Genomic DNA, 16,107 nt, shown 5'->3' with positions numbered 1-16,107 from the left:
GTGATACAATTTACAAAATGATATGCATATAAAATGTAAACTTGCATGATTGGAACTAAGTCTATTAACTCCATCCTTTGGCGATAAACTCCACGGCGAGGAGAAACAACACTGAATTTTTAAAGTGAAACCATAAGATTAATGTGCATCATTTGTTTTATGTCTTTATTGATGTGTGTCAGGAATATGAGTGCATAGAGAAATTTGCTTCTTGTTTGCTTACAGAAAGCCAAGGACTTTTTAAGTTCTCCCATCATTAACCCATAAGACTGCAATTCCAAACATCCACATTTCAACCCTAGTTCACTCTATGACCTTTCTGTTGCTCCTTTGGCAATGATTTGTGAAAATGAAAAATGCAAAATTGCAATGCAGGTCAGATTCCACATCAAACAGCCCCAATAACTGGCTGAATCAGTTCAACAGTGGGAGGAAAGCAAGTATATACCACCAATACTATAATTTATATTAAAAGACAACAGTATTGTAACAGTTCTTTGCACTCAGCTTTACTTTTTCACTGAAAAACTGAACTGTGGTTCAAACCAAGACCAGTACCAGGGGGTACTTACGTGTGTCGAGCAGCATGTTGTCTGTGCTCACCGTGAGGTATGACAGGTAGAAAAGTGGGAGCATCAGGTGCCGGTTCTATGCAGCCAATGAGACAGCAGTGGGCAAATGACATATTTTTGAACGAATATTGTCATATTCTCATAACCTCCAAAAACTTAACACATTCGGAAGAAACAGGTAAATATTTTTACAACCAAGATTATTAATTCTCCTAAGTGGTACTATTACAATCCAACCTAACCACAACCATGTAATTCATGGCATATTCGGAAGAAATAAATATGTGTGGCAACAAAGATCATTAATTTAATTTCTGGGACTACAACTGTCTCATTCCAACCTAACCTTGGCATGATGCTAAGCTACTGATCAGACTGTCACAACAACCAGGTATTTTAGCTTTCACATTCACTGGCTCCATTCCATCCTAATCATAACCTCATAATTTGTAACATATTCACCACTTCACACGTGTGCAACAATGATATTCATGATACTGTATGTCAACAATATTTGTCTGCTGAAACTGAATTATTAGGTCCCAATATCACCACAAATTCAAAAAACACATATTCAGAAAAAAAAGAGTAAACTATCTGTGACAATATCGAAGAAGAGGATGGTTTCTATATTGGCACTACAAATTCACTTTCTCTTTTGTTGCCTCTCACTGGTTACATGAAAGTATGAGCCCATTAGTGAAACTGACATGTTGCCAACTCATGAGCAGTAGAGAAACACCAAATGTGATTGCTACTGGCTATGATCTAGACATTAGCCCAGAACTGGCGTACACCTTCGAACAATGTAACACACAGGTAAATTTGGTAATTTATTACGCTAATATGTACAGTATATTCACAACATTTGATGAGCCCTTCATGCTATAAATAACCAAACAGTACAGGCACTAAAAATGTGCCTCATTTTCTCTGCTAGTGATTCATATTCACTTTTTGTTCCATTCTTCTTTTTCTAGTCTTTCTTTTATGACTTCTTGAAGGTAAGGCTGAAGGTACTTATTATCCTGTAAAATAATTTTTATATTAGTTTATTAAATAATAATGTGGGTGATCTATCATCACACAACCTTACAATGAAAACTTGTTAGTATAGGAACGACTGCATAATATTTACTATTTGCTTCAACAATGTATGAGAGACCAGAATAAAAATTGTTATTCATATAACTCTAAAAACTTTGCAATTGTTGTACCTATTAATACACAGACACAAGCAGACATTTTTTGCCCAAACTCTTTGCCTTTACAAATGTCTGTTTGTGTCTGTGTATGTGCGGATGGATATGTGTGTGTGTGTGTGTGTGTGTGTGTGTGTGTGTGTGTGTGCACGCAAGTGTATACCTGTCCTTTTTTCCCCCTAAGGTAAGTCTTTCCGCTCCCGGGATTGGAATGACTCCTTACCCTCTCCCTTAAAACCCACATCCTTTCGTCTTTCCCTCTCCTTCCCTCTTTCCTGATGAAGCAACCGTTGGTTGCGAAAGCTTGAATTTTGTGTGTATGTTTGTGTGTCTATCAACATGCCAGCGCTTTCGTATGGTAAGTCACATCATCTTTGTTAATTTGAGCATTTATATCCAATCAGGATCATTACTTTATATAGGACAAGGATGCAGCAGGAAACGTGCCACAACCTTCTGAAAGGAACACTTTCATTCATTTAACCTCCAGAAAGAAAAAGTACTGTTCATAAACTAAGGTTATGAGGCCAATATTCCAGGAATTTTGTGTGTTATGGAGAAATTAGTAACTGTGCAGAATTCTGATACATACATTTGGCAACTGAGCAGAGTTTCTGCCATCCACCATTTACATTCCCCAGTAGTTGTAGGTAAATAGAAAATGTTACCCACTTGGAAAACTGGTCTTGCAAAGAAATCCGCTCAGTTATTCAATTTCTGTGGGCAAACATGTAACTGCACCTGAAATTCACCGGCAGCTGGTAGAGGTTTGTAGAGAGACGGTAATGTCTTAGCAGCATGTTGCAGAACGGTGTTGAAAGTTTGCAGACAGTAGAATAAATGTCACTGACAAGGATTGCAGTAGTCCAGCACAGCATCAACAGATTTGAGAAGAGCTGATTCAACAGGAAGATCGTGTTACAGTGTATGACAGTAGTACTGAGTATGTCATTTGGAAGTGTTTGTCACATTGTTCATGATATTCCGCAGTAATGGAAAGTTTGTTCCCAATGTGTTTCACAAAATCTGACCAACCAAGAATGGGATAAGCCCATGATGGTCAAGCCTGCAACTTTTGTTATAGTTCTCCACAGAGGGAAACAGTTTTCTTTGCCACATTGTCGCCAGTAATGAAATGTGGATCCACTACCCACAAGTAAGTGGTTGTTAGTGGAGTGGAAAACCCTCCTCTGCAAAGATAAATAAGTTTAAGATGGCATTACCTGGTAAGAAGGCGATGATCACAATGCTCTGGAAGAGCGTGGGTGTCATGTAGTTTTGGAAAGTGGGGAGACAGTGACTGCTAAGTGACTCCGCAAAACCAGGATAAATGACACCGCAAGACCAGGACACGCTTGTGCTAAGCAATCAGGTGGAAACAGCCAGTACTTCTCACCGAAGGGGGCATCTTCCTTCACAACAATACAGAACCTCACACAGTCAGGAAGACCATCATTCTGTTGAAGTAGTTTCAATAGAATGTCATCGACCACTCTCCCTACAGCCCAGACTTCACTCCCAGCAACTTTCACCTTTTCCTCACTCGAAGGAGCTTGTAGGAGGCCAAAAATTTCCTTTAGACACGGAGGTAATACTCTGCGACAATATGGCTGAGCATGCGGGGGGGAGAACAGGATTTTTAGAAGGAGCGTCTATTCAAATTCATTCCACGAAGCAACATGTGCCTAAACCAATATGGAGACTAGGTTGAAAAATAACATATTGTCTGGGCTACCAGTTGGCTGTATTGGTTGTATGAAATAAAATGTATACATTTCACTGCAAGGCTTAGCAATCTTAGTTTCTTATCACCCATTGTGTTTTTTTTTGTGTCATCATGGCTGGTACTAATTATGATAAAACTGCATTTACAGTGTCTGTGGCTTTTGTGTTGCATGTTGCAGTTGGTATCCATTAATGTAGTGAATGGCAGGAAGTGAACATAATGAGTGATGAGTCAGACGATTAGACAAGATGGCACAACCAATGAGAAAATAGTGTTCATCATAACATGGAGAGCCTGAAATTACATGGCAGTATAATGGAATACAACATGCAGAACATTGTCATATAAAATAGAATATCCTGTAAAATATAAACTGTACTCTTAGGTTCCTGTGTAACTGTAACCTCAAAATTGGTGCAATTCCTCCCCCCCCCCCCCCCCCCCCACACACACACACACATTTTGGAAACCATCACTGGGCTGCGCTACACATCAATCCATCACCACAACTAGTTTCCCTCCATCACATGTATTGGCTTCGCTAAGTCAACAGACTGTAACAGTCCAACCTAACCCATACCTCAGTCTATGCACAGCACAGTCCATCATCACATCTTACAATAGCTTTCACTGGCTTCAACAACTCAAAACCAAACTATAACACTGGAATACAAAACAATACCTGAGAAATCCTGTCATAATACAAGAAATTCACCCAAAAAACAGCAACAAACACTATAATCCACAACAGTCAGATCAGTGATCATCAATTTTGCACTACCCATGCTGAAAATAAAAGTAATCAGCAAGTATCTTCTGCCGAAACTAGTTACTGGGTACAGCGATTCTCACTGCGTACAGTATACAGTTACTCCATTGGCTGTGACTAATGGACACAAATTACCTAGAGCAGCATGCAGAGGAAGAGCTGCTGAAGTGCACTTAAACCCCAATTTCAATAATTTGTTCTGAGATGTCTGTGACTTTATGGGGGGGGGGGGGGGGGGGGGGGGATGCTCTTCCCAAATAATAACATTACGATTAGGTAGGGAAGGAATGATCATGTACATACTAAATCTCTGCAGATACATTTAACCCGTCTGAAGCTGTTGCATGGTAAGCATGACAAACTTTCGCTGACCTGAAAGCTGCTATACATAATCTAACCCACACTTTCAATGGTCTGAAAACCATTACATACGAGTGAAAGTTTTCAAATAGGGTAAAATATTTTAGTTGCTATATTTCAAATCAGTACAACAGAAAAGAACAGCATTCTTAGACAGGACAGCAAAATGTACACTTACTCAAATATTTATGGAAACTAACATCAGTTGTAATTTCAAATATTTATAGAAACTAACGTCAATTGTAGTAAAGTTTGCTGGCAAAATAAGAAAATGAGCTACAATTGCTTATAATAGGGAGCCTTAATTCTTTAAAACTAAAGAATGAAAAGGATGCAAATAGATTGTTTAATCTAAAGTTTTGTGCTATTACTCTCACACAGCTTCCCTTGTTCTTACCTCTTCATATTTTGTCCATTCTTCCTTTGGGAGATACTTCTTTATCATTGACAGGTGCAGAGCACGGTTTATACGGAAGTTCCTTTCATCTTTTATGCTGTCTGGCAATCGTCTCAGTGCTTCAGCCACATCTGGGTTCAACTCATCCAAGCAGTCATCATAGTGTAAGCCTGTTAAATTAGTCTCATTGGTCACAGAATCTTACTTATCAGATTTCATTCAGGAATATAATTTTTGTTGCCCAAAAGATCAAACATGTAAAATACAGAATAACTCCAACATTCTGAGTGAAACCTTGAGAGCAGTGACCATAATTAGAAACTTCTGGCCTACTGTGTCTACCAGGCCCTTGTCATGAAACTTCATGACCTGCACTGAATCCTCTAAAATACAGATAGCTTCATCAGAAATACTCTGCCCTCTTGCTCTTTAAATGATATTTAATAACAAAAATCTCAGACAAACTACACCTCAAAATCCAGTATGTGTGAAATATGAGTCTTCCGACCTAACCTAGCGACACAAAGGGATGATGTCATTACACACGAAGATACGGTACACACATTTGTTGACTCTGACAGCTCTCAGTCCAACTTAACCTAGATCTCAGGCTGCACTACTGAGCAGTGTCACAATCTACATTGTAGAGGCTACAGAAGTAAAATAAATACTGATGGTTGGTTGGCTGTTTCGAGGAAGGAGACCAGACAGCGAGGTCATCGGTCTCACCTGATTAGGGAAGGACGGGGAAGGAAGTCAGCCGGGCCCTTTGAAAGGAACCATCCCGGCATTTGCCTGGAGCGATTTAGGGAAATCACGGAAAACCTAAATCAGGATGGCCGGACGCGGGATTGAACCGTCGTCCTCCCGAATGCGAGTCCAGTGTCTAACCACTGCGCATAAACACTGTTGTGCTCATATGACGTCACACACCACAATATCATTATCTCATGGGTCAAAGCTAACATCTGGTATTGATAGGGTCAAACCACACCTTATGAGGAAAGAAGTCATACAGTATGTAGTAAGTCAGATATTAATAGTAGATGGTGCTAAACAACAAAATACTAATAAAAACTGAGTTGATGTGATGGAAATTAAATGTCAATACATTTGATGAAAATGCATTAAATGCAGTTTATGGTGCCAGAGTTGTGGACAGGCAAGGCATGGCTTGTTCCCCAGCACAACTTCTCACACCCTGGCAGTCTTTGTGGTGGCAAGGATTGCTGCATCTGTTCCCTCTTCTTAAATCTGCCAGCAGGAAACATGATAAACAAAGCTGTGTACCACAGATTATATGTTGCTTTAAGGGATTCTAATGGCTATCTGTGCTGACAGACCTAACAAATACGTAATTATGTTGCACTGCATACACTGATAAAAACATATTACTCTGCCATGTCAACACCGACCTTGTTTCGTCATGTGATTAGGTGCTGATTACCAATCCAAATGTCTTCTTACCCATGACTATTACAGGCTGATTTGCCAAAGTCTCAATGTGATTTAACTATACGGGGTGTTACAGAAAGGTACGGCCAAACTTTCAGGAAACATTCCTCACACACAAATAAAGAAAAGATGTTATGTGGACGTGTGTCTGGAAATGCTTAATTTCCATGTTAGAGCTCATTTTAGTTTCGTCCACCTTCGCTCAATGGAGCACGTTAGCATGATTTCATACAGGATACTCTACCTGTGCTGCTAGAACATGTATCTTTACAAGTACGACACAATATGTGGTTCATGCACGATGGAGCTCCTGCACATTTCAGTCGAAGTGTTCGTACGCTTCTCAACAACAGATTCGGTGACCGATGGATTGGTAGAGGTGGATCAATTCCATGGCATCCACGCTCTCCTGACCTCAACCCTCTTGACTTTCATTTATGGGGGCATTTGAAAGCTCTTGTCTACGCAACTCCGGTACCAAATGTAGAGACTCTTCGTGCTCATATTGTGGACGGCTGTGATACAATACACCATTCTCCAGGACTGCATCAGCGCATCGGGATTCCATGCGATGGAGGGTGGATGCATGTATCCTCGCTAACGGAGCACATTTTGAACATTTCCTGTAACAAAGCGTTTGATGTCACGCTGGTACGTTCTGTTGCTGTGTGTTTCCATTCCATGATTAATGTGATTTGAAGAGAAGTAATAAAATGAACTCTAACATGGAAAGTAAGCGTTTCCGGACACATGTCCACATAACATATTTTCTTTCTTTGTGTGTGAGGAATGTTTCCTGAAAGTTTGGCCGTACCTTTTTGTAACACCCTGTATACAACCAATTTATTTTTGTACAAAAGTTCACAACAGTACACTAACTACTATATGTACAAATCAAGTTGACATTCGGCACAGCAGCTGATGGAAGCATCTGTAAATGGAAAACGGTGCCTACTTAGTTTGTGCATACAATACACAGGTGTTTGCTGTAATACGTCTATTACATGCGTAAATTCAACTGAATAATGAAACTGTGCCTAAAGTTTAGACCTCATAACCCTTTAGGTGGCAATACATTTTCTTCATTTTATCCTGTACTTTACCTCTTTTGCTCACAAGCAAATTGTCACCTTAAAACTTAACCAAGATTTCGAGTGGGGGATACTTGCAGTGGGAACAGCCTGAGCTGTGTAATTATTGTTTCAATATGGCATTACCACTACTGAGCAATACTTTCAGGTTTTTGTGGGCTTCATTACCAGTTAAATAATTTACATTTTAAGTCATAATTTGTATGTTACTGCATGTGTGACAGAAGGTGCCTCATGCACATAATATTCATTCTAACTTACATTTGATTTGAAAATGTAATATGTGGAAAACCAGTCTGTCAAGTTGAAGGTGTTCGTGGTGTAAAGAAAGGGTGTGGGTGAGAATGAGGGGAAGAGGGGGAGCACTTTCTCAAATGTTCGACGGAATACACGACTCCAAGCTTTTAAGAACAGCTTTTCAACTATTGCACAATGGTTTATTTTGAACATTTCATTGGGTATCATGTAACGTCTACATAACAACTAATCAACCCATTAAAAAAATCCATTGCTTGATACTGAAGAACGCTTGTATTCAGCATACGTCTAACTGCAAAACAACTCAATATACAACTTCAGTACCGTGAGAGATATATGTAGAACACTACTGCCACACAATTAGAAATTAACTTTTTATTTCACCAATACATATTAATACTTTGTTATTTGTGGCAATTTCGTAGAATCGAAGGGCAATATGTTTACTAGCAGAGGTCATGTTTCTCCCAAACTTTTAACACAACAAATCGTACCCAAAAAGTCTGACTGTTCAGGTTAATCGTTAACTGCGTAAAAGGGTCTGACACGATATTTATAAGTTGAATGGTATTGTGTAGGTTAAATGGATCTCATCAAAAACCGAAAAGAACCGACACAGCGCACAATGTCCCCTGCACTATTTATAAATTACACATTATTCGTCAGTAATAAACAGAGGCTTACCATATTTATTGAAACCTGAAAGATTATACGCCCATTTTCGTACGGCGCCTGGAACAAAAATTAAATTTTCTTTTCATTTGTATGACATAAACACAAATTTTACATCAATGAAATACAATTTTTCGAGATTTACCCATAAACCCAACACTCCTCGAACCTACAGCAGCCATTTTGCAATTTGCACAGACAGGTCGATCTATATCCTAGGATCGCAATATACCGAAGTCGATACAGATCACTACCGCTAATCGAAAAACTCAGAAGCTGCTGCCATCTGTATCCTTCCTGCTTGTTGCTATGGCTTTCAGTGTGTGATGAACTTCTTATCATCCCTGATAACCTGATTGGGGCAAGTATATAACTACGTGCTTCCGTAACGCAGCGTACAGTTTCTTGTGAGCCTTCGGAAAAGTTGTTAGTAAAGCGCTACTACACTTCTGAGTGGGCGGTGGGAACCAGTGTGCTTTGGATTTCGACGCAGAGCAGACTCGTAGAACTTGTTGGACTTAGTTGGATTTAGTTGTCAATCTGGAACTGCATAGAGGGATGCGAAAAGACATTCGAGACTGTCTTGGAATCAGGTACCGTATTTGCACGCTGCATCAGACTTGGAAGTGGCTGCACCAGACGCAGACTCTTCACGACCATCTGATTTCTCTTTGTTCGTCTGACTCTGACGTACAGTAACTTCTGCTGTCCGCCAGGTAGTTGTGGACTTAAAACCATAACATTGGGATTGTGTGCTGTTGCCATTGTAAATATTCTAAGTGTCGAGACACTAGAAGCGCCTGTCTTTGTAACGAAGGACTTAAGGTTTTTTTGTAAAACATAAAAAATGGCTCTTGTTCTGTGCAAGAATGTTTTGAAGACAAGCCAGTTTTCTCTTGTTTCTCTTTCGAGAAGCAGCTCTGGTGTCTTCAGCAGTTGTATGCTTAAGAACAGTTACTCTAAAAGCGCATCTGAAAAGACTGAAGAAAATTCACCAGTGACGAAGTCTGTGTTCATTTCTCAATCAAGTGACGTTTTCACTAATCTTGCTCTTGAGGATTGGCTGTACAAAAATTTCGATTTTACCAACCACCACGTTTTGCTCTTGTGGCGTAATTCACCATGTGTTGTAATTGGGAGACATCAAAACCCATGGCTTGAAGCAAACACTGCAAACCTGTCTTACCAGGGAGTTGAACTAGCGAGGCGTAACAGCGGAGGCGGCACAGTGTATCACGATCGTGGCAACCTGAACCTTACCTTTTTCACGCCAAGAAATAAGTACAATCGAAGAAACAACCTTGAAATTATAAGTAGAGCGCTGTACAGGGAATGGGGAATTGAAACCTCGATATCTCCCAGAGAAGATGTTATCGTCGAAGAGAATTACAAAGTATCCTTTTAATGCTTATTTATCAATCTGATAGAATCACCATGTTTGCAATATTTCACGATAGTATAAATATTGTTACATTTGTGTATCTTCCTTAACCTTAACAGCAGATCTCTGGTACAGCATCAAAACTGGGTCGTCCAAATGCATACCACCACTGCACGCTCTTGGTTGATGTTAACAAAATCAGCTTGCGGCAATCGCTCCTGAAACAAGACGTAAGTTTTCCATTGACAGTTTCTCTCATTCTCTCTCTGCAGCACTAGTTTATCAGAAATTATATAATCTTGTCTCTGAAACATAGCTAAGTCAATGTGTGTTCTGGTAAATTTGAAACAAAATTCGTCATGGATACTTTGCTTTGTAGAACCAAACCATCTACAACCCGTATAAGCTATTAACTATGGAAATTGAGAAGAACATTGCAGGTTTAAAGTGTACCATATAAGTGGGAGGGGAAAGTCTCAATAATAAATAGCAAGTTTTTCGAACATTCCTGCTTCCTCTTATTATAGTTTACTGTATGTAATTCTGGGCCTATCTTGTCTCTGTATTATCATGCTTTCTGATTTGTTTAAAATGTTGGAATAGATGGCTGTCACTTTTCAATATGCACATCATCAACTCTGTGATGGGAATAGCATTTTGTAGTTTGTGATACTATTTTTCTGTATGTGTCATCACTACCTGCATAGGTTCAGAGAATTTATATTTATGTTTGTCATATTTTAAACAATATTTTTTTCTGCTACAGATGGGAATATCAACTAATGCAACAAAGAGTGTGCCTGCTCCCATTATTAACTTGTGTGAAATAAACAGACAAGTCAAGATTGGTAAATTGCTCTCTGCCATTGGATGGGAATATCTAAGAACATGTCCAATAACATTTGAAGATGGTGGAAAGGAGCAAATTTCTAAACAACGTGGTTTCCAGATGATTAATCCCACAGAGTCCTGGTTTCCAGGTATAGTACTTTAACCAGCAAGTTTCTCAGACAATGTTAAGTTTAAGTGTCTGAAGAATTCATACTACTTGTAGAATTATAATTAAGAGCCTAAGCTTTTTCCGCAATTGAATTTCAAGACTAGCCACCATTTTTTAAAAACTCATGTAATTCAACTTAGTACTGTCAATGACTTTGTAGTGACGTATGTCTCTATTTTTAGGTTTGGAAAAGATAAAAGAAGAATTTTCCAGTTGGGACTGGTGCTATGGAAAGACACCAAAATTTGAGGTAACTCGGTCGTTTCCTGTGTGTCAGGAAACTACTGGAGAAAGCACCAAGGAATTAAAAATAACACTGTTTGTTGAAAAGGGCATTATTCAAAACGTGACACTGACTGTTCCACCTGGCATTAAATCTGCTAATGGTTTTCATGGTGAAGCTCGTGTAGTCACATCACTGAGGGGAAGGCGTTTCTCTGAAGAAGCTGTCTTCATTTTGGAAAATTCATTGCAGGCCATGAAGTTTCATGAGAATGATCTGGTACACACAGTAGCAGTAGGAAAAAATGATTTTTTAGGGAACCGTAGGCAGCATGCTATACATTCAATGTGAAAAATTGTGTAACTGTAATTAGTAGTACCACAGACAATCTTTTTTCACTTCCTGCTACTGTCAACTGTTCTCAGTTGGAGTAAAATATTATTTGAAAAAGTTATCATAATATGAACAAAAATCATGTTTTGTGTGAAAATGTTATTGCTGTAAACAATTCATTCAGTGGGTTTTGCTTCGTCTAGATTCTCCACGATTTTTGCTATTATTCTGTATCATAACTTCTTGCTTCATAAGAACTGTAATAATTGCAATAGTAACAAAATATTTATTAAAAATTCATTCAGATGATGTGTTAAACTGGTGCTTAGTGTTATTGCTTTCCTTGTACATAAAAATCTTAAGTCCTTCTGAAAAAAGGACTGTTGGTTGCTATTTAAGAAATATCACTGCCTTAATATATGTATTTATTGCTGACTGGCCTATTTTACAGGCTACTTAACTTTTTCTGTAATGTAAAGTTGTCCATTTTTGTGATTTGTAGCTGTCTTCAAATATTTGTATATTATGTGTTGATTAGTTTTTTTTCTGGTGATTGCCACCTTGAGTTATTGTATGTGGGATGCCTATGAATTCCCATTTTCGTTTTTAAATATTTTTATTTTTGGCTGTTGAAATACAGTTCACAAGAATACATCATATCAAAAGCCTTAGTTAAACAGTTTTCTGTGGTTTGTATGTATACTGTAGTTATTATTTTGTAACAAATCTTTGTTAATTATATGTGATTATTAATGTACTGCTTTTTATTATATTTTTGTTTTTTCTGTTTTGTCAGTGCATGTAAAACTTTTAAAGTAAGGAACTGAAAATCATTGTGATATAATATGCACACAGAAATGTATGTCTATTACTAATTTTAAGTACTGTGCTGTTTGAGAACTATATAGGCAGTTGTAACAACTGGAATGAAAAGTAAAGTTTTTAATTTTTCTATAATTAGTTTTCTTTTTTATGTGAGAGTGTAGGAACTAATTATCCACCACTCCGCTCTTAACAACTAATTTGCGATTAGTGAACAATGAGGAAATGTTTCCACACATTCCTTCCATCTTTGCCCAGCAAATGATATGCATTTAAGTTCAACTCAACACAAATTACACATTCTGCATGATGTTCAGTTTTACATATGTGGTGTGCTCCATAGTGAAACTACTTAAGTTACCAAATATCTAAATTGAGCAGAATGACTGAAATCTTTGAACCTATATCTACTGGATCCTGAAGTGTTAGTGTTGGTAGATCCCCTTAAACATCTTCCTGTTGATATCTCTTCTGTCAACCAGAGATTTGACATATTGTTCTTATACTTCTAATACGTACACATACATGTCTCACATTTGAAACTGGATAATCACAAATCAGATTGGGAGCAGTGGTTTCTTAAGAGTTAAAACTACAATATCCATTTGCATTTCTCAAATTAAACAGTTCATCTCCACAAAAGATAAGACAGTATGCTGTTTTAGCACTCTTCCTGTGAAATGTATTTTTCTTTATTTCATGTGTAGTTTTATTTTGGTAGCTCGTGGTTTAATACCAGTAACATCTTATATGTAAATATCTTCATTATGGATACAGTTTGACAGATAGTTATATAAAAATTGCATTGACATGAGCAGAGGGATCAGAGAGATAGAGTGAGATGGAACATATTCAGTATGTTATATCGACTAGAGAAAAAATACAATAAAATTATATTCAAATTTTTGTGTGTATTGCATCTCGAATATTTCTAAAATCTGATGATCATCTGTCAGGTGAACACTACTCTTGATAGAAGGCAATGGCACATCACCCCCAATAGGACCATGCCTAGTAAAGCACCATTATGACAAACCAGCCTTTGGGTTAGTGACAGCTTGAGTTTACTGATGATGCTATACACAATAAGTATCTGATGCTCATTACTTCTTCATAAGTAGAATGTTCATCTGCCTTGTCATTATCTTTTTCTGTGCAAGACTTCACATTGCTGTAATTGATATTCTGAGGGGCAGCTTCTGTTTGGAAGCTAACAGAATACACTATAATTCAATAAGTAGCAACTGAGCTTGATAATCTTTAGTTACTCCTTTTTGCTCCAAAAGGGTATGGTAGTTTTCAGTTTGTCAAACCATGGGTCAGATATTCTTCTTTTTGTTGTGTGTTCTACAAGCTCCATCTTCTGCTGTATTTGTTTTACTGGAGATTAATCGTCTTTGTTTTTGCACATTTAATTTAGGTTTTGTTAATGTTGACTTCTTCAAATATGAGCAACTTTTTATTTTGAGCCTGTAGATGACACTGAAAATGACCAAAGTCACTGGGAAGAGTGGAGTAGGTGAGGTAGCATCAATTAGCAACAAGATGTTGAGGAGTGGACCTCATATGACAGGAATTTCATACACTTAGTTATCATGATTAAAAGGACTTGATTATAAAATAGTGCACTATACTTCAGCATATGTTTTTGGGGTCAGAGATCCTTCAAGAGCAGCACTTTAAACGGGTTTCGTGAATCTGGAACACAATCCACACTCTGGACATCTTAAAGCAATAATGGCTCAAGAAAACACTGATGCTATGAGAAAAAAAAGTATTGCAGACTGCCTACATGTAATATTATAAAGATCAATTAAAAATGGACAGATTGCAGCAGAAACCATTACATATGTATATCTTCATTATTTGAAGTGGAACAACCATATAAAACTAACTGTAGGAAAAGCAGAATTTCAGCTGAGCATTTTTTGGAAGAATTCAGAGAAAATGTAACTGATCTACTAAAGAACTGCAGTGACAGATGCTACAAGAGTGACTTTGTTCATCACAGGGAGTTTTACTGTTGAAATTCCAAGAGTATTATGTTCGAAGAAGTCAGGTAACGTATTACTTCCTCCCACATAAAAACACGATGGGGAAATCTGAGAAATACACTGGATAACTCACAAAGGAAACATGTGCTTTGGTAGTATATTGCTACGTATGTTTATGTTGTTATGTGTTGGAAGCCAAACCAAAACTTGCCTTCCTTGTAGAAATCTATATTCTTGTGGACACACAAAAAACAGTGATCGCTGAATATTATGTAACAGCCTGCTTGCTTCAGGTAATTGCTAAATGCTCTTTGGTTAGAGAGGGATGGATATCTTGAGTACACCATCCTCTATTCACATCATAATTACATTTTTCAACATGTCTTTAACAGACACTAGACAGTATGTGCATTTCACAAGCTGTTTCCACTTTTGTGAAAAATGGATGTTCTCATTAAATGTTTCACACAACTTTCTAGACTGTATAATGACACTGAACCATTACTGATAAATTTTCTTGTAGTTCACAAAATAACATTTCTGGTGAGTCTTATCATTTGGGGATGAGCACCCAATGGCTTAAAAAACTAGCTTGTTTCAAAAGACTTGCTACAAGAGAATAGAATGCAGCTGGTTGTTATTTCTGGCCATATCATCCTCTTTTACACCAGTGGTTTAGAGTTTAATAGTGTTCAAAATTGACAAATAAATTTCAGTCTATCCATTCAAGTGTTATGAATCGATTGCTGTTTCGATTAAGACTTAAAGCTTCAGATCAGATGCTGACATCATCCTCCAAAATTTTTGAGAAAGTGGTGTATTCTAGAATAGGCAACAATAGTATCCTCAGCAAACCACAGTTTGGGTTCCAGAAGTGTTGCTCTACTGAGAATGCCATTTACATGTTCACTAACCAGATTTTACAAGCATTAAATAATAAAATAGCAACAGTTGGTATTTTCTGTGACCTGTATAAAGCATTTGACTGTGTAAATCACAATATTCTCCTAGATAAATTAACGTTTTAGGATTGATTGTATAGCCAACCAATTGATGTCATATCTAACCAAAAGAATACAGAAAGTTGTACTTAGTAATTCAAGCAATATAGCCTGGGAAATAATTCTGACAGGGGAGAAATTATGTGAGGGTCCCCAAGGTTCAATCTTAGGTCTACTACTGTTCCTCATATATTTAAACTATCTTCTGCCTAGTGTACAACAAGCAAAATTAGTTCCTTTCGCAGATGACACTAGTATTGCAATCAATCCAAGCATACATGCAGAAACAGAAGGAATCATAAACAAAGTTCTGAAAAGTATCTTTGGTTTTCTGCGAGTGACATCACCCTCAATTTTATATAGGTCCAACATATTTGTTCTGCACATCTATAGATACTACACCAATGATAAGCATAACACATGGCGAGGAGTTAATAAATAGGGTGGAAATTTCATAATTCTTAGGGGTCATTACTGATGAAAATTTAAATTGCAAAATCATGTTTTGGAACCCCTAAAACAACTTAGTTCCGCCACATTTGTGCTTAGAATCATAGCAAATCTTGAGGAGAGACAGATCAATAAGTTGACATATATTGCATACTATCATTCAATAATGTCATGGAACAATGTTCTGGGGTAACTCATCTTTAAGAAAGTCTTCATTCTGCAAAAACTTGCCTTGATAATAATATGTGGTGCTCATCCACAATCATCTTGTACACATTTTGTTTAAGGAGTTGGGTATTCTGACTACTGCTTCACAGTATATTTATTCTCTCATGATGTTTGTTGTAAATAATCCACTACAGTTCAAGAGGAACAATGAGGCATGTAATTACAATACCAAA

General features: G+C 37.6%; 2 protein-coding genes across 3 annotated transcripts; one reads left to right on the top strand and one right to left on the bottom strand.

The window, feature by feature from the left end:
* Positions 1-1,392: 1,392 nt before the first annotated feature.
* Positions 1,393-8,756, bottom strand: LOC124602979 (cytochrome b-c1 complex subunit 7-like). Its single transcript, XM_047136361.1, has 4 exons — positions 8,648-8,756; positions 8,515-8,562; positions 5,027-5,196; positions 1,393-1,600 (listed from the first exon to the last, which is right to left on the bottom strand). The coding sequence occupies exons 1-4, from the start codon at positions 8,682-8,684 to the stop codon at positions 1,523-1,525; spliced, it is 333 nt and encodes a 110-aa protein (XP_046992317.1). The 5' UTR covers positions 8,685-8,756; the 3' UTR covers positions 1,393-1,522.
* A 447-nt stretch (positions 8,757-9,203) lies between these two features.
* Positions 9,204-12,396, top strand: LOC124602953 (lipoyltransferase 1, mitochondrial). Of its 2 annotated transcripts, none has more exons than XM_047136360.1 (4): positions 9,204-9,895; positions 10,006-10,113; positions 10,650-10,863; positions 11,066-12,396. In XM_047136360.1, exons 1-4 carry the CDS (start codon positions 9,350-9,352, stop codon positions 11,455-11,457), a joined length of 1,260 nt encoding a protein of 419 aa, XP_046992316.1. In that variant the 5' UTR covers positions 9,204-9,349; the 3' UTR covers positions 11,458-12,396. The 2 variants fall into 2 exon arrangements, with proteins under 2 accessions (XP_046992316.1, XP_046992315.1); XM_047136359.1 differs by having other exon boundaries at positions 10,003-10,113.
* Positions 12,397-16,107: the final 3,711 nt, after the last annotated feature.

The sequence above is a fragment of the Schistocerca americana genome, chromosome 1, assembly GCF_021461395.2.
Source record: "Schistocerca americana isolate TAMUIC-IGC-003095 chromosome 1, iqSchAmer2.1, whole genome shotgun sequence".
NCBI lineage: Eukaryota > Metazoa > Arthropoda > Insecta > Orthoptera > Acrididae > Schistocerca > Schistocerca americana.
Note: the sequence above shows the minus strand (reverse complement) of the source record. Positions and strands in the feature narration are given on the sequence as shown.

Bases quoted from the DNA above. Each gene is read 5' to 3' on its own strand.
- LOC124602979 (XM_047136361.1), bottom strand. From the start codon at position 8,684: ATGGCTGCTGTAGGTTCGAGGAGTGTTGGGTTTATGG. The intron at 5,197-8,514 runs GTAAGCCTCTGT...CTAATTTAACAG, and splicing joins TTCAGGTTTCAATAAATATG to GCTTACACTATGATGACTGC. The intron at 1,601-5,026 runs GTAAGAACAAGG...ATTATTTTACAG, and splicing joins AATGGACAAAATATGAAGAG to GATAATAAGTACCTTCAGCC.
- LOC124602953 (XM_047136359.1), top strand. From the start codon at position 9,350: ATGGCTCTTGTTCTGTGCAAGAATGTTTTGAAGACAAGCCAGTTTTCT. The intron at 10,114-10,649 runs GTAAGTTTTCCA...TTTCTGCTACAG, and splicing joins AATCGCTCCTGAAACAAGAC to ATGGGAATATCAACTAATGC. The intron at 10,864-11,065 runs GTATAGTACTTT...CTCTATTTTTAG, and splicing joins CACAGAGTCCTGGTTTCCAG to GTTTGGAAAAGATAAAAGAA.